At 39.3% G+C, this 26,031-nt stretch overlaps 1 protein-coding gene across 12 annotated transcripts in view; it reads right to left on the bottom strand.

The window, feature by feature from the left end:
• The window catches only part of Huwe1 (HECT, UBA and WWE domain containing E3 ubiquitin protein ligase 1), a 141,837-nt gene that overhangs the window by 21,488 nt on the left and 94,318 nt on the right, over nucleotides 1-26,031 (bottom strand). For 9 of the 12 annotated variants that reach the window (XM_077793592.1, XM_026407399.2, XM_026407403.2 and 6 more), the window contains 23 exons: nucleotides 24,998-25,150; nucleotides 23,177-23,304; nucleotides 22,892-22,973; nucleotides 22,121-22,297; nucleotides 21,399-21,558; nucleotides 20,730-21,088; nucleotides 18,677-18,872; nucleotides 17,354-17,521; nucleotides 15,849-15,994; nucleotides 15,389-15,455; nucleotides 14,233-14,450; nucleotides 10,526-10,737; nucleotides 9,897-10,079; nucleotides 6,607-6,779; nucleotides 6,103-6,251; nucleotides 5,283-5,358; nucleotides 4,363-4,461; nucleotides 3,643-3,776; nucleotides 3,283-3,451; nucleotides 1,711-1,939; nucleotides 1,067-1,245; nucleotides 687-776; nucleotides 364-518 (listed from right to left, as the gene is read on the bottom strand). In XM_077793592.1, the coding sequence (XP_077649718.1) occupies nucleotides 364-518; nucleotides 687-776; nucleotides 1,067-1,245; nucleotides 1,711-1,939; nucleotides 3,283-3,451; nucleotides 3,643-3,776; nucleotides 4,363-4,461; nucleotides 5,283-5,358; nucleotides 6,103-6,251; nucleotides 6,607-6,779; nucleotides 9,897-10,079; nucleotides 10,526-10,737; nucleotides 14,233-14,450; nucleotides 15,389-15,455; nucleotides 15,849-15,994; nucleotides 17,354-17,521; nucleotides 18,677-18,872; nucleotides 20,730-21,088; nucleotides 21,399-21,558; nucleotides 22,121-22,297; nucleotides 22,892-22,973; nucleotides 23,177-23,304; nucleotides 24,998-25,150 (3,702 nt within the window). The remainder of the gene's footprint in view (nucleotides 1-363; nucleotides 519-686; nucleotides 777-1,066; nucleotides 1,246-1,710; nucleotides 1,940-3,282; nucleotides 3,452-3,642; nucleotides 3,777-4,362; nucleotides 4,462-5,282; nucleotides 5,359-6,102; nucleotides 6,252-6,606; nucleotides 6,780-9,896; nucleotides 10,080-10,525; nucleotides 10,738-14,232; nucleotides 14,451-15,388; nucleotides 15,456-15,848; nucleotides 15,995-17,353; nucleotides 17,522-18,676; nucleotides 18,873-20,729; nucleotides 21,089-21,398; nucleotides 21,559-22,120; nucleotides 22,298-22,891; nucleotides 22,974-23,176; nucleotides 23,305-24,997; nucleotides 25,151-26,031) is intronic. The other 3 variants (XM_026407404.2, XM_077793594.1, XM_077793595.1) reach the window with 1 other exon arrangement.

Genomic DNA, 26,031 nt, shown 5'->3' with positions numbered 1-26,031 from the left:
AAGGCGCCCCACCACTGGCAGTCCACTAAGAAATGAAAATGAATAAGAATATGGGCTGATCAGGGTTTCTTCCTTGTCTAGCTGTAGTCCTTGGAGGTGGATTATGAGATGTGATTTTTGAGGACCAATTGTGGTTCTGGCTCCAGTTTCCCCCATTGAGACACGGAGAAAAAACATTCCCTCTGGGTTTCAATTTTTACCCCCCAAAATCAAGTATAATTAATTTGCAATGAGTGATTCCCATGTTCAATGCGAACACCCTGAGATTCTTTCAGTTAGTTATATACCATATTTATGCCCCAAACACAGGAAAGTTAAGGTAGATCTGGCCAAAGATGAACCCTCCCAGCCATTGGGAATCACCTGTGCACTCTGATCCCTGTTCTCTTTATCTTCTTTCCCTTTGTCAGTTATCTTTGTTTCTTCCTCAGCCAGTTGTTTCCTGCGTTTCTCTCGCCTCTCTTCCAGCTCCTCATCTCTCAGGAATTCCAGGTGATTGACAATGGGCACTTTAACCACTACATCAAAGAGGCAGAGATCAGAGGCTACTCTGTGGGGTGAGTGGGTTGGGAAGGAAGCCAAAAGGCAAAGCTTGTGGCCACAGAGAACCAGGGAAATAACTCTCTACACAATTGTCCTAGCCCTGGAAGGCTTACTACTGCCCTGATAACCAAGCTACCACACACCTGAAACACAGTCGTGCATGCTCTCAGCATCAAGAACTTTGCATTCCTCTGTCCAGCGGGTCAGGGCTGTGGGAATGCTGGACAGGGTTCCTGTAGGGGAATAAAGGGGAGTAAGATTTTTGGCCTTGTTAAGTGTCAAATGATCCAAAAAATACGATCCATGTTAGTATTTTCCTAACATGGCCTAAGGGCTATCACAAGGTTTGGTACATAACATGTACCTAGACCATTTTGTTGCCCTTGGCTAAGTCACAGAATGGTCCCAGCTCCTATAAAATGTATTACTTCTAGGGTAGACACTGTTCTGCTTTTCCTCAGCTAGGGAGAAAAAAACCTGATAAACTCCCAAACTCTACTCTCTCCCTTACCACAAAACTTGCCTGCTTGGCTGGTAGCTGTGCTCTGGTCGTGGAAAAAGTCATCCAGCAGTTCGTCATCAGACCGGGCGATGATGTGGACGTCATCGTTGCCCACCAGGAGGCGGGCCCGACCCCGGCTTTGTAGGGGAAGACTACTGCTCAGCTGAAGGATGTCAGCAGCAGCGGAGGGACCAAGCAACCTAGAGTGATGGTGGAGTACCATGGTCACTGTTAAGTCTACAGCAACCTATTACCATGAAATCCTCCATCCAGATCCTCTATTAAAATTATAACACAATTATGGAACTTATCACACTGCATATAAGCCTTACTTTCTCTTCTGATTACTGTATCAGTTTTATAGCTTTATTTGGGTTGAGATTGCATATTACTCTATCGTTATAAGCACAGACCGAGTACCACTGATAAGCTTGCCACATGAGATGAATAATAATTGCTGAATGTCTGCATGGGACATGTCACACAGTTTGATACTCCTCTAAAAGCTGCACACATAACCTACAATAATCAGAATACACACACACCTTATTTGTGGTAACATTAAATGAATGACTATTCCCCTCTCCCAGTCAAATAATGCTGAAGCTCAGTAAAGATTTTTATGAGAGCTTTGGTAACTCCAACTGATCTTCTTTACAACTCACCTCTGAAGTATAAGAGGAGGATTGGGCTGGCGATTCCCAGGGTAGTGAACATGAATGGTGTGGCCAGTATTGGCCGTTAGCTGCCTTAGGGTCCTCTGACTGCGTCCAATGCCCTGGGTGAGACGAGTTGTGGAGGAGCCACTGCCCAGTGTCAGCGAACTGTGATCTGCATGGCGTACCATCAGTGGGTGGGTGGTAGGGATATTTCCTGGGGATGGGGGGATGTCTGCTGCAAGGACAATATGCAAAGGGATCAGTGCCAAAAAGAAATTTCTTCCATGATTGTTCAAGCAGAACCATGTCTCCTGGGCCTTACTTCCTCACACGGAAACCTGAGCTTTGTCCTTTCTCCCTCATTCCCACACCACCTGATCTACAAACACTGATACTACCATAGCTTATACAATCATCTCTCATCTAGATACTGCAACAGCCTCCTAAATTGTAACTTCTCCCAATTCACTCTCCAAATTACAGCCACAGTAATGCTTCTAGGACCCTCAGACACATGCTGCTCCCTTCATCTTGAAGACTCCTTCCTCTCCCTCATCTGCTTTTACTTCTGACCTAAAATGTCACTTCCTCTGTGAAGTCTCACTTTGATAGACTAGGTTGGATAGTCCTGTACTCTGTGCTTTCTTTCTTACCATGTTACAATGTAATGCCTGTACTTATAATTCCTAATAGACCATAAGCTCCTATAAGGGCCAAGGATTGCTTTCTTCTTTACTGCTTTATCCCCGGTACCTAGGACACAGTAGGCACACCTCAAATATCTGTCCAATTTGCTGAATGGACAGAGGCTCAACTATAAGACTGATGAAAATCACAAAAATTCAAACACCATCATAGATGATATCTTGAATATTATCAATCCAATCCATTTTTTTTCCTTTTCATACTTTTCATTTACAGGTGATAAACTGAGGCTCAAAGAGGTAAGAGATTACTTGGCCAAGACAACAGACCAGACCAGTGTTTTCTGCTATATTATGTTTGTGCTTTGAGGTCAAGACCTGTCCTATCAAGACAGCTTGAGTCTAAGAACTTGACTATCTAACTTGATGCTAAAAGGGAATTTTGACGTTGATGGGGGAGGAGGGAAGAGATTCAGTCTCTTCCCTGAAAAGATGCATCCTTGATGAACAGAGCGAATGTTCAAATCCATTCCCCAATTCCAAGCTCAAAGGTGTTCCATCCAAACCCTCAAGATCCAGTGTTAGAGAAAAAAAGATTATTGATTGCCCTATCCACTGTAGCGTGCATTCGGGTGCCTGATGCAGTCAGCTTTGGTTTCATTTTTTAATCAAGTAAATCATCAAGTTGTCCAGGCTCCAAAATGGCTGCCTGTTTACTGAGGTGGAGCAAACAAAAGCAGCCTCTTGCTATTCCTTCTTGTGAAATACGCTATCGAGAGAGATGGATTCAGGTATCCCTTGCCCCAGGAAGTCAGCATAGGAAAAGAGTGCTGTTGGTATCAGATCAATAGCTGCTTTGGTTCACTGCTTGGCTTACCCTAGAGAAGGGTATAAGAATCAAGAGAGAAAACCCAGCTGAGCCCCTGTATCTTACTAGCACTGGAGAACATGTTGTCAAACTCAATGATGAGATCATCCTCCCGGTCAAAGCGCTCAAATCGGACCAAGGGAGAAGCGTTCATATCAGGGTAATCCTCATCCAATTCCATCTCAGAGCCATCGTCGTCATCGTCTTCATCTCCCTCTTCACCTTCATCATCCTCCTTAAGGGAAAATAGGAGATGGAGAATTGCTGGAGGTAAGGGTTTTCTGAAGCCTGGTGTCATTGGCCACATGTGCACATGAGGGAGGGAGGCGCTGAGGCTAGCTAGCAACCCAGACTGTTGGTTTTCTGCAGTTCTCTGTTCCCATGGAAGAGGTCATCTAAACCAACCCAAACACAGTCCCCCCTCACCTGATCATCTTCCTCATCTTCCTCCTCCTCCTCCTCTTCATCCTGACTATCATCCTCATCCTCGTTACTGCCACTGCTGTCCTCTTCCTGAGTGTGCTCCTCCTCATCCTCAGGGTCCAGGATATTCATGGAATCTAAAACAAAGGGAGCACATTGGAGGACTAAACTGAGTAGCTAGAAAACAGGCTACTGTGCAGGCCGGCAGACTGAGTGGGAAGGCGATGGGGTATCTGACTCTAGGAGAGGAAGAATCAGATCTGGGGTGATGTACAGACTTAGTGAGCCATCCCCGATTTCCTGAAAGTGCCAATCAATGCATCAACACGCTGAGCAGGGTGGCCGACTGTGGAGGCTGGCACCAGGCTGGTGCTTGAGGAGCCACGGTCTAGGACTTGGCCAAGTCTGCTGGTGCCCCCTTTCCTTTCCAGCCCTAATTTGCTACTGACTGCATCCTGTTGGTAAGAGGGAATCTGGAGCGATGACAGCAGGTGGGTGAGAAGAAAGCGAACCAAGTAAGAAGTGATAAACTTTGGGCAAGCAGTAGTAACATGTTATTTGAAAAACTGGCTGAGGATAAAGTGGATGGTGTATGTCAGCGCATGCAGACAGATGCTTCCTTATTCTGCACATGTGGGCAGCTGCCTCCAGGAAAACCCTAGTGTAGTGTCTGCCAGACGTGCAGGGCAAGAAGGGAGGCCTTTCTGGCCTCGGCACTCTCACCTTCTCGGTTGGCCTGCAAGGTGGAAGCTTGGCTGAGGTTGGAAGGAGCTTCATCCATCAGCACGTCCTCTTGTGATTCATCCTCTCCACTTCTGCTCACTGAAGGTTACAGAGCAGAGCCTTCACTGAACAACAGAGGACTTCCCTTTCCAGATTGGGTACGCCTAAGTAGCTATGTACACCTAGCAGATATCCATTTTTTTTTTTTTTTTTGGATGAGGGACAAGACCTGGATTCTCTGTCAACTAGCTAGGTGAGCTTGGCCAGTCACTTTACCTGTCTGAGTCTCAGTTTCCTCATCTGTAAAATGGGATGATCACATCTGTCTTGCCAATCCCACTAATTGTGAAACCACAAAGAATACTGGGTGTGAAAAAGCTTTGTAAAATTTCAGAATACATGTCTACTTCCATTTTTCCTTTATTTCCTTTCTTTGATCAGTAAAATAAAGACAACACATACACCCTCAAAGCCAGGTGACAGTAACGTACCTTAGCCACTTTCCCTCTGAGATTTAAAAGGGGCCACCCTTAGGGGATGATCACATTTTTTTTTTAACATTACTGAGGCAGAAAGCCCCTGGACTTCACTGAAGAACTGAAAGGAAAGCACTTTTCTCACCCTACAGCCTCCTCTAGGCCTCCATGAATAAACACTCTTTTGATGTGCCTGATATTATCATCTATACTGATGGTTACCCCCACCACCTCCCCCACACAGGCAATGCTTCAGACCTGCCACAGGCCTGTAGATGGCTTGTGAATTTCTCATCTGTAAGACCATCAACATCAAGACAAGCAGCAATCTAGGCTGGCTATGAGCCCTTAGGCAGAGCTGAGCAAGCAGATGATGAGAAAAAGGGTCCTCCCAAGAGAGACTGAGGCAAAGGAAGAGGCTATACTCAGTTCTGGGGCTCTCACCTATAATTGTACTGTTCCCAGATCCGCCATCCCTCTCAAGCAACTCATCTATCAGGTCCTCCAGCTCATTCTCAACCTGGAGAGAAATAGAACATACATATGGATACACACAAGTCTATCATTGTGCTAGCACCGAAACCCTAATAAAAGCCAGCAAGGGAGCGTACGTTTCTAGGATAATGTGTGACGGAGGAGGTTACATAAAAACCACACACTTGGTGCTAATAGCACAGAAACTACCACATGCTGCCAATCCACACTCAGACTGCCCATCAAATGGGTCCATCCCAGTTAGCTGATACCAGGTTAGTCTTTAGACTGTCCAGGAATACATGCAGATCTCCTTAGGGCCAGCAGCTAAGGACCATAGGCCCAGTTTTTTATCCATTGCTACCAGCTCCAGAAATTACAATGCTTTCTCTATGGGGTCCGTAGAAGACCATTTTAATGGCCCAGCAAGAGCTGGTGCTATGGCATAAAATGGTGTTAAGGAGCTTCCATTAATCACCAGAGCCAAGTAAATCAAAGACCCTGGGCCCAAAGCCCTCAGGCCAGCTTTCTACATCAACATTTCACCTGTGTCTAAGTTTTCTGCTTGGGATCTATACCATTTCATAGTACATGGCGCCTTGGCCCTGCCCCCATCCCTCCTTTAATACAATTCAAACACATTTGCTGAGCATCTACTAAGCATATCATCTGTGCTCCTCTGCAAAGCAGATAGCATTGAGGCGAGGATCTAAAGTACTCACCCACCCACACCACCTGGGGGTTTGGTTCAGCGCCGCAACAGGGAATGCTGGATGATCTGCCTCCCTACCTGCATCTCTTGTGAACTGAGCACCTCAGGCTGCCCAGCAATCACCACTGAGTCGGTTTCAGCCTCCCCATCCATGATATCCCCATCTGCCACCTCTGTCTGAGTGACATCATGATCCTCCTCCTGCACTTCTGCTTCCCCAGGCTCGCCTGAAACAATCAACCAACCAGCAAAATAATCAAAGGGTGCCTATGTGCTGGGCACCACGAGGCAAGCATGAAGACAATAAGGTCCCTTCCTCGGGCAAGTTTACAAATTCTCAGAGAATAAACGAATGGGTGACAAAGGAAAAGACAAGGCTACGTGTGAGGATAGCCAAACAAGGCTGCAATTTGAAGGAATTCTTTGTGGGGCAGATTCCCACACCACTATGACAGATCTCTGGAAGGCCAGCAAGTTCCCAGGGAAACAACACCAAGCCAGAACAGCTGTAATCCCCATGCCCGGAAAGCAACTACAAATTCCCACCCATCCAGCTCTCCAGGCCATTGACTGATTCCCTACCTGGGTCTTGCTGGTTGCTATTAGAGTCCTGCGAAGCTCCTTGGGCATCCTGTTCAGTCTTGCTCTTGCTAGAAGCACTTTTGCTGCCAAAAAGGCTACTGGGCTGGTTCACAATGCGGGAAAGTGTTTCCAAAGGCTTCAAAGCAGCATTGACTGTGTTGGCCATGTTGGGGCTGAGTAAAGGAAGATAAAGTGATATACTGAGAACAGAAATACTAGGTGTCTTTTTGTAAAGCCCACTAAGGTTCCCACAATAGAAGCTACTAGGAGAGAAAGGGGCATGAGCTCAAAGAACTAATATTCTATTTATTATTTAGAAGGAAAAAAATTTGACTTAAAGGTCTTCAAAAGAACCCATCCCCAAAGCAAGGGTTAAATCAATGCTGTATTTCATAGGGCTGTGGTAAGCATGTGAGGAACAAATTCTTGACTAGAAGCCAGAAGATATTCTACATACATGAACACATGCAAGTAGCAAACCACTTCTTAGACCCAGGATTTGCAATGAAAAGCATTTAATAACCAAATATTAAAAGGTTTCAAAGGAACATGATATAAGTTTTAAGTCCTGTGGATTAAAAACTATATAGGGCATTCTAGGATTTAGCAAGTGTCATGGGAACTGTAGTGGGGAAGTGTAAAATGATTTCTAAGTGTAATAAGGCATGTGAGGCCAAGCAGGTGCCCACCAAAATGAACAGTTATGTTTTTAATCTCTTTTATATCATACACATAGATGTACACACGGGTGTGTATGCATGATCCCTAGTGCCCAGATAGAGTCCTCTGATCCCAACAACATTAAAAAGGAACCAAGGCTCATTAGAATAACTGATCCCAGGGACAGGGCACAGAAGGCAAAAGGTAATCCTGGGATCTCATTGGTTTTCAAAAATGAATGGAGAGCTGGGGATCTAGCTCAGTGGTGGAGGGCTTGCCTGGCATGTGCAAGGCCCTGGGTTTAATCTCCAGTACTGAAAAAAAATTAACAGTGGAGGCTGAGGCAAGTTCAAGGCCAGCCTGGGCAACACAGTATGCATGCCTAGTATGCATGAGGCTAGGGTTTAAGCCCCAGCACCAAAACTAAAGCAGTGGCATGGGGTGGAGAGGGTTTAATGGGATTATTATCAGGGGGACCAATCTGAGTATCAAAGAGAATAAAGGTAGCAATTAAAAAGTCTATATTGTCAGGTAAACAAAAGTGGGAGTAGGGGGTTCTTTTATTACAGAAGAATGCCAGTTGAAAAATAAGAACCAATCAGAAAATCAGTGGTATGACCAGTAATGTAAATGATCTAGTCAAGGATCACCTATGTCAAAGAACTATTAAATTAAAAATCTTCAGGGTGGAGAGTATTTACTATTCTCATGATCTCAGAGTACCACCTCACAAATGATTACAAAGCAGAAATCCAATACACACCACACTATGTGAACAAATTTAGCATCACCAATAATGGGATAAAATATCATATATTTCCTGATGTGAGCTAAAAAGAATAAATATCATCTATGTAGTATTTTTGCCAAAAAATGTTTAACCTGAACCAAACTGTGATTCTCACTTAATCCTGGTTTAAAACATTCTCCTCCTGGCTATAATACATAATTAAAACATTAGGGGTATTTAAAATATAAAAAAAAATAGAATATTATATTAATGGTGAATTTCTAGGATATAATAATGGAATTCTAGCCAAGTAAGATATTGTTTGCTCTTAAAAGACATTTGCTTAAGTGTCCGGAGGTAAAGAATCATGTTGTTTGTAACTAATTCTTAAAAACACACACACACACACACACACACACACTAGTTGTAAATGGACCATTTATTTATTTATGGTGCTGAGGATCAAACCCAGGGCCTCACACATGCCAGGCAAGTGCTACACCACCGAGCCACAACTCCAGCCCCTGTAACTAATTCTTAATAACTGAAGTCTGAAAGGGGATGAAAGTAGTAGTAAAGCAAATGGAGCAAAATGCATTGGTTAATACAGGTAGATACATTGTGTTCACCATAGTACTTGAGTTTGCATTTTTTATATCCCATCCCTTTGCTTCATGTATGCTATGCAAATAATTTTTTAATCACTGAGCCACACCCCAGATGAGTTTGGAATTTTTAATTGTCATAAAAAATTAATAGGTTTGTATCAAAAAGCTAAAGATGCCTTGAAAGTGTCCCACAGGCCAAAAGTTTAATCATTTGGGCAAGTAAAGAATGATGGAAGTGAACTAAAGAATTCAGTCATTTGTTTTTAAAATTGACAAAAATTCATGAGTCTTTAATACAATTTGGCAAACAGAAAGCTAGAAAAAAACTTAAAATTAGTTTGTATCCTGCCTTTTCAGGAGGAACTATATTTCAAGTAACCAAACTTTCTCTTCAGGGCTATCTCATAGAAAAGCGCCTCGCAAATAAACTAGAAGGAATGAGAAATCAGAAAGCTGTCATTCATAATTTGCTCAGGCAAGGATTCTCAACTGATGTTAAGGCTATTAATTAGGCATATGCTTGATTTGTCATTAATTTAGTGGTCAGCCTTAAAAGGATTGCTAATGGCAAGTTGAAAGAGACCATGACTCCCCATAACACATAAGTCACCTAAGATATACTTTCTAGGAAGAAAGATTTAAATTGCTCAAAAAAGTCTCTACATTTAATTACAAGTTTATAGAAAATATCAGGGAGTAAAATAACAACTTTAAACTCTAATGCAAGGAAGCAACTGGACCAAGTCTAGTAGGTAAAACCTTCTGTAGGAAAGCTGGTCTGGTTACTTAAGTTAGGATCATGAACAACAACAAAATAAAAAACTGAAACAATTAGGAGCTGTATTAGAATAAACACCCTCATACCACACAAGAGCATATATAGTATAATATCATTTTAGCACAAAATACATTATGTTTGCGACAAAAACAAAAAACATGGAAAGCTATCTAATAAGATAATGGTGGTATCTGGGTGCTAGAATAATGTCTATGTACTTTTTTTGATGATCTGTATTTCTCATAATACACATATAATGTTCTTGTAATAAAAGATTTGTTATAAAGTGGAGGGGGGTGCGGGGAAAAAAACATCACTGACATAGTCCAACTCCTGAGTTTGTAGAGATAACAAAGGTATACAGAATGGCAAGTGCCTTTGCCTTGTTCAAAGTCAAAATACAAAGAATGTGGGTTTCCTATTTACATCCAAAGTTTTACCACCACAAACTGCCTCCTTGCCACTTAGGATGAGGTCAACAAGGCAAACCCCTGGGGCTGACAAATGACTTTACCTGGACAGGTCCAGGCTATGAGGCACTCTGGCGAGGTCATTAACCAGCCCTTTCTTCAGGAAGAGTCGAATGATGTTGTTCATGCCATTGTGCTGAGTCTTGGCTGTGGCACTGCTATAGAAGCTGGAGGTGGAGGGGCAGGACTCCATGATAGTACTGATGATACACATCACTGCCTGAAGCCTAGGAAAAAAGTATTATATCTCTATCATGTGAATCATATCCCATTCTTAAACCATGCCTTCACTAAATTGTCTCAGATAACCCTCTTGTATCTTTTGTGAAAATAATATCTAAAGAAGTAATAATTCACTCTCTGGGTGTCAACATTCATAATTTTCTTTAAGAATATTTAAATTAAATAAAACTAAAGAACCTGCTTAATATCCTGCCTGAAGACCCTAGCAATAAAATGAAAACATCCCTTTGGTTTGTCTATGTTTTTTGCCCAATTCTTCCAAATATAATCAGTGCTCTAGGTATTTGAAGTACCAAAATTATTAGAATGGACCAAAGTATATGATGCCAGTATAGCCAGAACTCTTGTTCAAGTGCAAGGAATTCCTGGACCAAGAATGGAATAAGGGAATGCTTTTGGTTATTAGCACTAGGTCAGGTATAGGTTTTACCTTGCATGCTTTTCTGTACTCTCAGCCATAGCCAGTGCCCGTCCCAGGGCTGCCTTAACTTCATTCACTAGGGCCACCTGGGCATCTGTGCCACTCCCTGCAGCAGCCAAGCTTGCAAGAAACAGTCGGGCCAGGGCAGGTGTGTCCTTGTCTTCTGCATTCTGGGTATGTGGGAGGAGGTGGTCCAGAACAAAAGCTAGCACACTGCAGTCCTGAAAAGTCATTGTGACATTTACTCATAAGCACAATTATTCCACACAACCTGCACAGCAACAGGGTAGAAACACACTGAAGTTTTCCTTCAAGTCATTCAAGGTGTGATCATCAGGCCCACCTTATATATGGAAACCATGGCCCAAAGGTACAAGCTTGGAAAGTAGCAAACCAATGACAAAGCTTTGGGAGCTTTATTAAAAACTTCCAAAACTTCATGTAGATATCATTACATAGATATCACTGATATTTCTTAATATTATTATGCATATTTAGTGGAATTGTTCACAACAAAACCTATAAAACGTACCAGGACACACTAAATACTTCCCTATCTGATAGATGGGTCATCTGAGGCCCAAAGAAAAGTGGTTTGCACTAAAAAGTTAGTCAAGGGACAAGAATTCAACTCTTGATTTAATTGAAGGGCTATAATTCCTCCAAAATTAAATTATATTTACTGACATCTACAATGTGCCCGGAACCCTGTGCTACAAACTATGAAGAGCTAAATGAGAGATAGTGTAGCCAACAGACACAGATATGTAAAATTATTTAATGCAGGTTTACCTAAAGTAGCAAAGAAGGATCAAAACCAGGGGAAGTTAAATTAGGCCAAGGTCTTTTCTTTTTCTCTAATTTCTGTTCTAATAATTCTTATCTTAGGAAGCAATTAAGTTCTATAGTCACTCAAGCAGATTTGGGAACTATATGAAGGTGATGGCTGTACAACACTTTAAATGTACTAAATGCCACTCAACTGCACACTCTAATCTTTATTTATTCATGTTTATGTGGTTCTGAGGATTGAACCCAGGGCCTTGCATGTGCGAGGCGAGCGCTCTACTGCTGAGCCACAACCCCAGCCCCTCAACTGCACACTTTAAAATGGTCAATTTCATGTGAACTTTGCCTCAATTAAGAAAACACGATGAAGAATTCTAGAGTACGTAAAATTGGATCAAGTAAGCTTAGAACAATAATATTAGAAATAAAAATTAATTTCCAATAAAATACAAAGTTAAAACTGCTTTCTGAATAAAAGCAGTCAGGTTACAGTAAACACTAGAAAAAGCTTTACGGTTTGGAAAAGTAATATGAACAACTAGAAGGCACACAGCTTTAGAACCAGATCTGGGTTCTGGTTTCAGCCATGCTACAGTGTAGTGTAACCTTGGGAATATTTGAAAGCTTTCTTTCCTATATTAGAGAAAATACCAATAATCTACCACTGCGGTGAAGAGGACTATCAATTGTATTTATTTTTTAACATTTTTTTTTAGTTGTCAATGGACATATATTTTATTTACTTATATGTGGTGCTGAGAATCAAACCCAGGGCTTCACACATGCTAGGTGAGTGCTCTACCATTGAGCCACAACCCTAGCCCTCAATGGTATTTATTATATCTAAAGATAACCAGTATCAATAGGTGACTAGACACATTATACAAAATACTTAACAACTAAAGATAGTTATAACTAATAGGTCAAACTATTATAAACTATGACTACAAGTGGTATAAATGTATAAAAGGCTTTAAAATAAAGCCTAGTGTATATATTTAATGTGAATGCCACAAAAGACTTATATCCAGAAAATACAAAGAACATTATAGAAAACAAGAATAAAAGAAACCTGGCATAGTGGCACATGTCTGTACTCCCAGCTACTTATGAGGCTGGGAAAAATCACTTGTTCCCAGGAGTTTGAAGCCAGTCAGGGCAACACACCTAAGACCTCATCTCAAAGAAACAAAAAAGACTTCAATAGACACTTCCCATAAGAGAATATCCAAATTGGCCAATAAACACACAAAAAGACGGACAAGAGAAAACTGCACATTTTAACCATAATACCACTATAATCCTGCTAAAATAAGTAAAATGAAAAAATACCAAGGGTTAGCACGGAGGTGAAACAATCATAACTTCTATATGCTGCTGGTGATAAAATAAGTTGATACAACCATTCTGGAAAACTTTTGGCACCATCTGCTAAAGTTTAACAAATGCGCACTCAAGAGCTTGGCAATTCTGCTCATAGTCATACATACCACCCAACAGAGATGTTTCTATATATTCACCAACTTGTATAAGAATGCTTATACTAGCCCTGTCTGTGATAGCTTCAAAGAGAAATCTGCCCAACTGTTTATTAACAGTAGGATGGAACAACAATGATGGTACATTCACAAAATGGATTTCTAAACAGCAATGAAAAGAAACTCTAACTATACACAAAAGTGAATCTTGCCAATGCATTAAGCAAAAGAAATGTCACAAGGAAGAATTCATAACAATATTATATTTATATAAAGTGCAAAACCACTGTGTGTTTGAGAAGTCTCTGGGAGTTTGCATTATTTACTTGGGTGACTGTTTGCACGAAAAAATTAACTTGATTACTCACTTAGGATCTGTGTATTTCTAACATGGATTAAGGTAAAAATGGTTTTTAAAATGGAGCTGCGGGGCTGGAGTTGTAGCTCAGTAGTGGAACACTTGTCTTACACGTGTGAGGTGATGGGTTTGATCCTCAGCATCACATACAAATAATAAATACATACATACATACGTAAGTACATAAAAGTATTATGTCCATCTGCAACTAAAAAATTTTTTTTTTAAAAAATGGAGCTGTTTTCACATGCAAGTGCCCTTGCACATCCTCAGAATCTTCATTTACAAACCATAAAATATGATGTGTGACCCATAAAATGAGACCCCGTATATGGAAAAAAAATCCCGGGACACTCACTTAACATATATGGTAACACGATACACTTTTTCAAAGTGCCTAATAACCTGAAGACAATTCCATATTGGGACATATAAAATATGACTTCATTCTCTTCCATAGCTCTATGATAGACATTTAGACGTTTTCTGTATTTTTATAACCAATATTGCTAGCACATCTGGTATTTTTGCACATGTGTAAATACATATGAAAGTCCTATATTTTTTGTATATTTGATTCAGTCAATGCATTTATTTAGATGTACCAAGTATCTCTCAAATTTTATATTTTCTTCTCAAACTTTCCCCCTTCTGTGCTCTTATCAGATGACCATCAAATTAAATAATAAAAAAACAAGAACTTCTTCCTTCATACTTCCAAATCCAATTCTCATTCATTTTTACCTTTAAAATATCTCTTCAACTCATTCATTTTCCACCAGCTTCACCAAAATCATGTATTACCTGGATTACTATATCAGATCCCTAACTGGTCTCTCTGAATTCAGCCTTACCCTTTGCAATGGAGATACTGTAGGCCAAGAGATTTCCAACAGAACGAGTCACATCAGATCATTGTCGATAGTGACCCTAATGACTCCACATCACAGGGAAAAGACGTCTAACTCTGACTTATTCATCATTGCACAACCACTCAGCATGTAGGGGTCAATTTAGCAAAGTGCCCAATGTATAGTAAGGTACCTAGGTAATGGAAGTATAACAGCTTAAGCAAAAACTGGAAACATTACCTCTTTTATTAGCTCAGATTGGCCCACGGTGTAGCTGTAGTTGGCAATCAGGGTAGCAATACCAACATAGGACCTCACCAACTCTGCCAGAAGACGAAGGATAGTGGAGGTAGGCATTAAAGGTTTGCTGCCCTTGCCTTTCTGCTTGGCTTCCTCAGAGGCACGGTCCCCTTCTTTATCTTTCTTCCCATCTCGAGACTCCTCTGGAGTTGAAGCTCCTGAGAAAGAACCAAACATTGGTTCAACTCCACACTGGAATAATGCAAAGTCAAGTCTTAGAATACAAGTTCTCTTCCAGTTTAAGTCACTAGACACTTTTGTCACACTGCGGTTGAAGGACAAAGAACCAGGATGACTCTGGTCTCAGACTTGGCATGTAGATATAGTACACCAAGGAGGATTTGCCCAACTGTTAATATGTCCCTAACCATTTCCCTATGCTTATAATTTTATGTTCCAGCAAAAGTGCACTATTAGTTCTCCCCAAATGCCTTGTACCCTCTTTCATCTCTTCCTTCACTTTTGTTTTCCTGGCACACATTTATCTAGTTCAGCTTGAATGCTGACTTCTATAAATTACCTAGATACACGAAGATCTTGCATGCCCACTATGCCTTATCTAGGAATGCCCCTCCAGCAGTTATCTTGCATTAAAATTTGTGTAAGTCTCCCTCTTTAGACCAACTTCTTAAAGTGCAGGGATTCATTTTGTAATCTATTAGAGTTTGCCTGCATAGTGGGCATGGATATTCCCCGTGACTCTCATCATCACCCATACTATATATTTCACATGGGCAGTAAGCCTACTAAAATGAATTAACCACAATAGACTAATTATTTGGCTAGAACGGTATCATAAGCATCTGATCAGCTTATGAAAACAACCAAAAGAAATAAGGGGCTGATTTAAAGAGTAAAACTGAAGGATCTTACCACAGCAACCATTAACAGGTAATGGAAATTATAGTCCCATTACTTTAGTATATAGATATATTTTTAACTAAACACTGAGTGCATCCTTGACAAAGTTCACTTAGACAAGACAATCTGAGAGTTACACCTGTATTTGCCTACCCTCTGCCCAGGACACCCACAGTATCTTCAAAATGCCTTCTCAAGAAATAATAACATGAGAGGGAGGAAAGGAAACCATTACCCTCTCCTTGGGAAGTCCCAGATGCAGAAGTCTCAGCGGAGGCACCATCTGCAGCAAAGACCTGACTCTGTGGAAGAAGAAAATTCCTGAGCTATCATGAAATTCAAAGACAGTTGTCCCCAAATGACAGGACTCCTTTCCAGGGTATCATTTGCAAATGCTACAGATTCTCTTTGGCTAACATTTTAACTACATTTCCCCTCTACAATACACTCTGTGGGAAGCTGTCATTATAACATAGTGACTGGGAGATTAGGAGTAAGAAAAGAGGGAAGAGACTCAGGGAACATTCCAATCTAAGCAGGGAAAGCCAAGGAAGACTCCAATCTTCATTTTTAGGCAACAGGTAATTTATAAATATATCATAATCAATACTTTTGAAATTCTCCTGGCATAACTCTAAATTCTGTGTATAGGCAATGGAAAAAGAGAAGATAGAAGGCAGTTGGAATTGACTTACATTTAAGGAAAACCCAGACTGTGTATCAAAGTCACTGCTCTGACGAGTAAGTGACCGGTACTGCTGGTATACATCATCACCCATATCTTGCAGGAGCTGGCCAACCTCCTGGGTCATAGCCCCAGGTTTAGGATCAGATTTGTCTGCTAGAAAAGCAGAAAAAAACACCTGTTTTATTGTCTAGGTGTGTAGTAGGCTTTAACATCTAAATTTGTGCAAGTATAGGTGTTTGCACAACAAAATCACATTTCTCATAATGTATCCCTGTCATTAAGCAATGTACGACTATATTAGAGCTTGGTTGACTGATATCCTCATTCTAATACTCACTAGTCTCATGATCACAGACAATTTACTTAGGCTCTTCACTTTCCTCAGATGTCACTACCAGGCCTAAATAAACACACCTGGGGAGCTAGGGTTGTAGCTCAGTGGTAAACTGCTTGCCTAACATGTGAGGCACTGGATTGATCCTTGGCACCACATAAAAAATAAATAAATATGAGATTGGGTAAAGGTTCTGTGGTGATAAGAGAAGAAAGGAACTCTTCTTAAAGAGTTCAGAATGTTGTAAGGATGAAAAGCAAAGAAATGTCTCAGATTTTTAAAATTTACTATAGGCAATATTCATAAATTTTGTGCAATTCTGTAGACATCTCATTTAAGTATATCCTAAATAGAATCCAGAAGGACCTGATTAGAACAGAACCTTGGGTTCTAAGCAAGTCATTCATGCTTTTCTAAGTGCCTACATGAATTATATGTAGCCTCTTAACTAGGAATAAAGGTGGATTGGAATGGTGGTCTCAAAAGTGAGGAAGCCATGCCATACCCTCTAATGTTGGCCCTAGCTCTTTGGGCAATAAAGATGTTTTGCTTTTTAATATGAAAACATTAGAGAATTCCTGGTTTTTAAATTTTCAATCTGCTCACATGATGCTATAATCTCCATTGATTGACTGATTGCAGTACTGGGGACTGAAACCAGGGGCACTTTATTACTGAACTACTTCCCCAGACCTTTTTATTTTTAATTTAAAGACAGGGTCTCACTGAGTTGCTTTAGGGCCTTGCTAAGTTGCTGAGGCTGGCCTTAAACTTGAAATCCTTCTGCCTCAACCTCCTAAGTAGCTAAGATTACAGTTGTATGTCACCACACCTGGGCAATTATCTTTTTTAAAATCTTTGTACTCTCACACAATGAATCTTTGGCAATCTCTTCATTCTCCTGTCAGAACTGACTTATTCTAAGAAACTTTCTTACTTAGCTTACTCTCACAGAGTCAACTGCTTTACCACAGGACTCAATACCCTAATATCTCTCAATACTATATTTACAGATATTATATCAGTTTCTTTAGAGATATGCCCTGGGTCTTCTTCATCTTGATACCCAGACTGAGCATATATACCCAGACTAAGCCATGACTTGGTTGAAATGACTCAGGCAAAACCATATATCTTAAAGTGCCCAGTGAGTATCTTGAGGTAGGCTAATCACATACCTTCCTCTGGAGCATGGTATGCAGCCAGAGCATTCAGCATATCATAGATCACTTCCTTAATTGTATCAGGAATAACAGGCAGGGAGGAAGGCTTCAAAGGAGTTGTCTTCACCAGTTGTACAGCATTAGGGCCTTTAATTCTAAGATTCTCAAATTCATCATCTGAAGCTAAGCCAAAATGAGAGGAAAAAAAAAATCAGTTAATATTTAAACAGCACCTAAACTAGGCTGGCAACAAAGAAAGAGTCAAAAGATGGCTTGGATAGTATACAAGTTAGGGAAAGGGGGGCATTTTAAACCACTGTTCAAGTAGTATACTACAAAATCTGGTTTTGGCCTTCCCTAAATTCCAAAGAATAGAGGAGTATAGGCTTTAGAGTTAAAGAAATTCTATTTTGAAATGTAGTTCTCTTTCTTCAACAAACCTCATGTTTTTTATTTTTAAATTTTGTTTATTTAGAGGGTTAAATGAAACACGCATGAGAAATGCTCAGTATAGGGCCAAGTACATAGCTAGGGCTCCCCAAATAATTAGTGCCCTTTCTAAACTTTTTATTTTTAATAAAATCCCATAAAACAGTGGAAAATTTCAAAGGACAGTAAAATAAACATCCACATACTGTTTGATAACCCTTAAATATGCCTATTCCCACTTCCTAAGATCAAGAATATTCTCCTATGTAAGTACAATACTGTTGTAACACACAGGAAACAATCATATTATCCACTACATATTATTCAGTTTTTCCCAAACCTCCTTTATCTGAATACAGAACACAATCAAAGTGATGGTGGCTATAATTTCTCTAGTCTCCTCTTAAAGAGATGCTTGCATTTTTCCCTTTTCATGGAATTAATATTTTTCAAAGAGTCTGAGTCAGTTTGTTTATAAAACAATACACAACATGCATTCATATAATTTTTTCCATGATAATGAAATACAAGCTATAGCTTTTTGGCAGGAATACACAGCTGAGATTGCAAACTTCCCACTGCAATCCATTAGTCACATATCTGCTTCATGTTTAATTATCATTTTATTTACAAATAAACTATAGGTAAGCTCTATTGTTCCACAAAGCTTCCAGTGCCTAGCCTCTCCCCTTTCAAAGCAAAGACTAGACTGAGTCCTTTATATTTCTAAAAGGGATTATTACAGGGTCCAGAGAAGCTACTTAATTACCTATTGAATTGACTGACTGAAATGACCAACCAGCCAATATTCCAACATTTTTCTAAGTTATAGATCTCTTCATAGAAAAATCTCTGGAATTATACCAGGCCACTGACGTGTTTCAAAGGCCAGAAACAAATTAAACTCACCAGTTCCTGAACCTCGAGGGGCTGGAAGGGCAATGCGTATACAGCAGTTGGCCACTTCTGTGAATATGTCTGGATTGCGGCATGCAGCTGGCCCAAGGACACGAAGGATGTAGTTGATCTCCCGGGAGCCAAGGCTGCCAGACACAACACCAGAGGTAGTGCTTCCAGCTCCACTTGTAGCTGCTGAGCGAACAACCTAGCAAAGACAGGGAGAAACACTGCTGACTAAATGCCACTTTCTTAAAATACAACTATAGCCATGGAAGGGTTAACAAAGACTAAAATACAAAACAAGCTCTGGCTCAAAACAGTGGATAGCTTTAGATTTTAGAGATAATGATATACTTGGTCCAACCCATCCCTTCAATTAAAAAATACAAAGTTACAGTACATCTCAAAACTACCAATTCTTAGATCAGAGTGCATGTGATCTTTTACAGAAATTAGAAGATGGGTCTAGACAATAAATCCCACATTGCTTCCACATTTAAGTGTCGGCTCCTAGCCTCTCCAAATGCTATTGGAATTTTAAACAAGAATAGTTCAAGTATACAACACTGATAACCACTTAGTGTATAAGAACAAAATCAAATGTTTTCTTTATGCCTAAATCAACCAGTCTGAGAAAATAATGACAGTATAGGACATATCAAACTACAGATTGTTTGCTTTGACAGCATAGGGCTTAGACATAGCCATGATTTTGCTCTTCTAATAAAATTACTTGTCAGCCATGGAGTATACGAAGAAAATAACTTAAAGTACTTCTTATTATCTATTCCTTTGTGAAAAGATTTTCACAAAGATAAACATCTTTTTGATGTCTTTTAGAGGGTACTGGGGACTGAACCCAGGGGCCCTATTACCAAGGAGCTAAAATCCCAGGTTCTTTTTATTTTTGAGACAGGGTCTTCCAAAATTGCTCAGACTGGCCTCCAACTTGTGAGCCTTCTGGGTCACTGGGATTACAGGTATGTGCCATTGTGACAGTCATCTTTTGATATGGTAAGACCTTTTTTTATAAAAAAATAAAATGACCCATGCTCTTTAGGACATTATGGCCCTTATGTTCTGCCCATCTGGTCATAATTATAATTTTCATTTCTTTAACCATAATTTATTTATCTAGTTTTCTACTGCAGGACATTTGATCTCTAGTTTCTTGATATTATAAGCAAGTCCACAGAGAACATTCTTGTGCACTTGTTGGCATAGTCAATGTTAGTCTTCAAAAAACTATTTAGAGTTTCTAGATCAAAGGATATATTACACTGACAGCATCAAACTGCCTTCCAATGTGGCTGCACCAATTTCCAATGGCACCAAAAATAAAAATAAGAGTATGGCTATTTCTTTACACCTGTACCTACAATGAATATTATGAAGCATTTGTGCTTTGCTAATTTGATGTGTTTAAATTACAACTTATGTCTTTTTGTTCCCCGTGTCCCAAATACAAAGCTAGGTTCAAAAATGCGTATTTTAACTATTTATCAGCGTGGGAAACATTATCCCAAGACAGTGAAATGAAAATGAAATCTATTCACAGTCATATGATGACTACTGACAAAGAATTACCAAGAGGACAGAGTATTTTATAAAGTACAGAGAGGAAAAGCTTTACTAGTAAGATATTTGTCTCCCACCTCTCTGCTGTTGTCTTTTAATGTTTATGTTCCAAACATTTTATTTTTTTAATTCTTACTTTGTCATTTCTACTACTGCTTTATAAATCTCCTAAAACATACAAGCTTGTTTTCTGATCAGCACAATAGGTTTTTAAAAAATGCCTATGACAGTGCCTGTCAAATCATAAACATTAAAAAAACTTTACTTTTATACACCAAAATACAATATTTTGAAAACAGATTCTTGGGAGAATACCTCACAGGCATTCCTACAATGAATTTCAAGGCATGACCTTGGGAGGGTAAAAAAATGTATGCAATATATCCAGCTAATTATATACCCTATGAGGAATCAAAAGCAGGTTCCGAGACCAAGGAGACCAAAGGTATGAGGTAAAGCAGCATCTGACACCAAAAGGACTCACTTTTTCCATAGTGTGACGGAGAGTGCATGGATCCTCAATGATGTGTCTTAAGAGAAGAGTGACCAGGGGAGTAAACCCATTGAAGCCTGAGCTCTGGGTTAAATTCAATATCATGCGGGTACTCTTCAGCTCTGCAAACATCATGGCATATTTGTGGTCCCGGGTTAGCCTTAGGCAGAGGCGAAGGGTGGCATGCAAAGTGTCTGGGTCCACAGGTACTCCCAGCATGCTCACACAGGCCCGGATTAAAACAGTCACCATATCTTCTGTTAGGCCTTGGATCAAAATCTCCCCAATTTTTGTTTCTTCTAGGCTTGTTTCTTTTTCAGTATTTGTATTCTCTAAGGCCAAGGGGGTTTCTACAAATAGAAAAATAAAAGTTTAGACAGTTTAACTTGATGTTTGTTTCAACACCTCTCCCTCTGAAGTAACCAGCCAAGAACTTAGATCCTATTAGGAGAACCACAGCAAACACCAATTCTTAGGCAGGATGAAAATGCATACATAAGGGAGAACTATGTATCTTTTGTTAAGCAACCTGACAGAGTATCACTTGCAATGAAATTGACCAGACCTTAAGTCACAAAAGCCACCCCAGTTTTAGCTTAAAACAAAACCCCCCAAAATAACAAAACGCTCCTTAAAATATTCCAAATGAAAATTCCATACCATTGACTTTATTTTCTTTACGTTTGATGTCCATTTCTTTGCTTTCTTCCAGTGTTTTCTCTAATTCCTGCCCACTGCTGTTTTTTGAATTTTTATTCAGCCGTGGTACCCTGAGGAGAGTCAGCATCACAGGTCGTCGGTTTCCAGTTTCTTCATTAACCTAAAAATTCAAACAGATTAAAAAAAAAAAAAAAATCTCACCAACTGCGGTAGCACATGCCTGTAGTTCTAGTAACTCTGGAGGCTAAGGCAGGAGGATCACTTGAGCTGAGTTTGAGTCAAGCATGGACAAAATAGCAAGACCCCATTAAAACAACAGCAACAAAAAGGAATTATAAAGGTGTATGGAAGGGAGACATTCCAGGTAAAATGCAAAATAGGAAGGAACCTTGGCAATTTATCCCATATTTTATAGAGAGAAAACACTAAGGTTCCCAGAGGTAAAGAGTTAAACACAGGCCCTTTAATGAATTCTAAACTTCCATCCCAATAGAGCAGAAACCATCCGTTACCACTCTCTAACCTTTGATAAAACATTCAAAAAATAATTTTCAGGAAGGGCAGCATCAAACTGCCACAGACCAATGATATAATCAATAGAGTTTAAGACTCACTTCTCTGAAAACTATATCCAAATTAGAAGTGTTACTTCTACTCCTTAATGCTGCTTCAGAGGAAGCAAAAGGCATACCCAATATAATCCCCTTTTCAATAAACTTTACCTGCACCATAGTAGTGAACTGGACAGTGTATCTTCTTCGGCCTGCAGTGAATCGCACACTTGTCTCTCCAGACTTCCAGGCAGAGTCAATAGTGCTGTTGTTGCTTGCACTGTAACTACACCAACGCCCAGAGCGGTCATCAAACCAGCGCCAGTTGTTGCTGTTGGACTGCAGGTACTAAATATAAAATACAAACTTTCTTTGTATTTCCTTCTTGGTTGACTATTATCAGAAACAATAACTTTATCAGTGCTCACTGTTAACACTAAGCCAGGAAAAAGAAACACACTGGACATTTAATAAATTCTGAAAACAGACAGGGTTTTCATATACATTTACCCTCTTATTGTCTAACATCTCTGTAGGCAAATAAACCTCCACCTTTATTTTCCTTTTGTTTCCCTCACAAAAAGAAGGCTCCTTTGGGATGTATTGGAACAACAATTTTGTTTCTAAGAAGTTAGAAACATAATGTGGTATGTAATAATTTTCAAATAAGGAGTATTTGCTTTTGGTTACTCAGTTACATTGTTGATTGCTCAGTTCTTAAGGTATCACAAGAGCCATTTCCACAAAAAGTTTGAGGCCCTTAGTAAGCAGCTCCCTAAGAAAACAATTGTAACTCCCCATTTAGAAGAGAAGATTCCCCAAGATTTAAACCTTGGTCAGAGACCTTTATATCCTTCACTACTCTCTTATATTCTCTTCTGGTCTACTCTTGCTTCAAGGTAAAACTATCCTTTCCACTACAAGACACTATGTATCACACACCTTAGTCATCTGAGCTCTCCTTTTTGAGGAGATGGCTGTCTTTTCATAGAAATCAATCAGGAGCAACACTGGAGTGATCCACCTAAAAGGGAGAAATGATTTGTTTTGGACAAGCCAGAAATCTGTTGCACACTGGGAAAAATCTGTCTTCATCAGGCATGTCATAAAAGTACTCAAGATTTGCCCCATATATGCCCCAGAAGAGTGCTGGATTTAGGCCTTGAGATCAATGGGCCAATACCTAAGGGAACAAAATGAAACCAAGATAGATACAGGATCACTCACTTTGGGGTCTGGACCTCCTTTTGTTCCTTGGCAGCCTGTAGACAGGGCTGAACTACTTCCAAGAGCTTAATTAGGACATTAAGGATGCCACTTGATTCAACAACCCAAGCACAAGGTAGCTTCAACTCCTGATTGATTCATCAAAGGGGGAAAAAAAAGACATACAAATTTCCAACCAGTACCAACAAGTAGCATCATATAAAACAAACAGAATTTATTGAATTCAAATTCAACGTTTTAGCATTTATCAGTTTGATAATCTGAGATGAATTACTTACATTCTGTAGGCTTTGGTTTTCTCATGGTTCAAAGGGGCCATAATTTATATCTCTAGAATAATTATGATGATCAAACAATCTCCCCTCCCCCATATAATATATTCCAACATAACCTTTAGCACCTTTATATGTGCAAAATATGGAAATGGTTATTAACATCATTAGGGACTGTCATGTAGACTGTGTAGTCTTGGCTATGACTTTTTCTAAAAAAAAAAAAAAATTGTAGTCTATATAGACAGTATGCCTTTATTTTACTTCTTTCTTTATATGTGGTGCTTGGGATCAAACCCAGTACTCACACATACTAGGCAAGCATTCTGCTACTGAGACACAGCCCCAGCTTCTTGACTACCTTTAAAGCTTTTGATTTGCAGATAAGTTTTATAATATTTTTTATGTTCGTGTTACTGGGGATTGAATCCAAGGGTTCTATACTAACTAAAATCTATCCCCAGTCCTATATTTTATTTTGACACAGGGTCTCACGAAGTTGCTGAGGACACCTTGCCATTCTCCTGCCTTAGCCTCCTGAGTTATTGGGATTATAGGTGTGGGCCACTATGCCCATCTCTAAGGAAGATGAAATAATGTCCAATAAAAAGTGACTATTTAAACAAACCAAGAACATTGAAAACATACAATAATATATGTATGATATGGGAGAAGTTATAATTACAATGTTGGACAAAACTGTCTACATACACTTATCTAAATTGTTCAAATGGACAGGAAACGGATTAGAAGAAAATACAAGACTTTACCTATGATTCTTTATAGATAGGGGCCCATGAGTGACTTAAATGTTATATTCAGTATTTTGAAACCTTTCTCACAACTACCTATTTAGAACACAAAGACCCATGAGAACTTAATACATATTGGATGTATCTCTTCAGTTGCTACAAAGGGTTTATTCCATTGAGTTCAGGTTGCTATCAAAACATGATGAGTTACAAATGAAGAACCAGGTGTTCAAGGTCACTGCTTCCTAAGGACTTTCTGTGTTTATTGGAATAATAATGTGTCTTGACCAAATCATTCTCTTAACTCAAATAATCTGCTGATTAGCCAGGGTAGGGAAAGGATAGACTAATCTGACTACCTAACACCTATTAGTACTGACAACATCAAATTTCCATAGTCTATCTCACTAATGCTGCTGCCAGTTAGATTTCCTAAGAGAAGCAAAAATAGTCCATGACTCAAGTATGATAATCATTTAAATATTCATCTTTTAAACTACCACCCCACAATCTGTTGATTCAACTAATTAAGACTTATTCTCTGAAGACCTTCTCATACTGTCTATAAGTAATGTGTAGTATTTCCTTCCTAAACTCACAAAAAAACCTAATGATACAATTTATGTATCCACAGAATAGTTTTATTTTGTTCTTAACCATGCACACTTAATTCTCAGGAACTGGGTTCATGAGAAGCAGGGATCATAGCTTATACTTCTCCTTTGATGTCCTGTGTGGTATTTGTTTGATAATTTTTAAATGAATGGATTATAGGACCTGAAAGAACTAAATCTTACCTCAAAAAGTAGCGTTAAAAGCAAGATTCTAGTAGCCAAATTGGAGGCCTGGGGCAAGGTGGCCATCTGACTGATCCACTCTGACACAGTTTTTGTGTCACTTGTTGTTAGGGGAAGAGCAGCTTTGATCAATACATCAGCAGCTTCCCATACCTAGAAAAGCAGAAAAGTGTCCAAGTTATGCAAAGAAGTGAGGTTTGTGAAAACACCCTCAATCTTTTAAAATACTCCCTCCACCCCCAAAATGTTAACTGAGGAAAAGTAGATAAATAGTAACTTATTTACCACAGGGATTTAATGTCTAAGAAAAAGTGATGTAGTCAGCACAAGGGCTTAATTTTAAGACGCCTACATTCTAAGTTAAAGGAAATCAATGTTTAAAAAATTCTTGGGGCATAAAGTCAATAACAAAAAGGTCATACCAATTTATACTCTTTCAATAAACTTTCATAATTACCCTCCCAGAATTATCATAAAAAAAACCTCGCAATGCTAAGAAATTTTAATTTGGTTTTAGTCTACTCCTTAATCTATTAAGGTTTTAAGTTTCCTTAAAATCATTTGTTAAGCTCTTGATACACATTAAAAAACCCAAACCTTTCTGTGAAAATCTTATGCAGTTTTTCTTTAGTTTTATGTTTTTATGCCTTAAAGTTATATAGTTCAAAAACTTCCAATTTTGAGTTTCCCCCCGATTCTAGAATTAGAAATCATACAAAATATTTTAATGATTTAAATATATACGCTGATTAAAATAATAAAGGAAATAATGAAAACATTAACTGGCTATCTCTGGATATGGGGATTTAGGATAATTTATTTCTTACCCTACTTCTACAATTAGCATATATTTTATAATGAGGGAAAACACTGTCTAAAAAGGAAAAAAAAAAGCCAGGTAGGGGAAAGGATATGGTGGCTGAATAGGAAGAAAAAGACACTTATTTGTGAGGGGGGGCAATTAACTTGGTTCAAGAGTGAAAGACATTTTGGACTGTTTAGATGAACCCAAGAGACAACTAGAAAAAGTTTTA

Source organism: Urocitellus parryii, chromosome X (assembly GCF_045843805.1).
Source record: "Urocitellus parryii isolate mUroPar1 chromosome X, mUroPar1.hap1, whole genome shotgun sequence".
NCBI classification, from domain to species: domain Eukaryota; kingdom Metazoa; phylum Chordata; class Mammalia; order Rodentia; family Sciuridae; genus Urocitellus; species Urocitellus parryii.
Note: the sequence above shows the minus strand (reverse complement) of the source record. Positions and strands in the feature narration are given on the sequence as shown.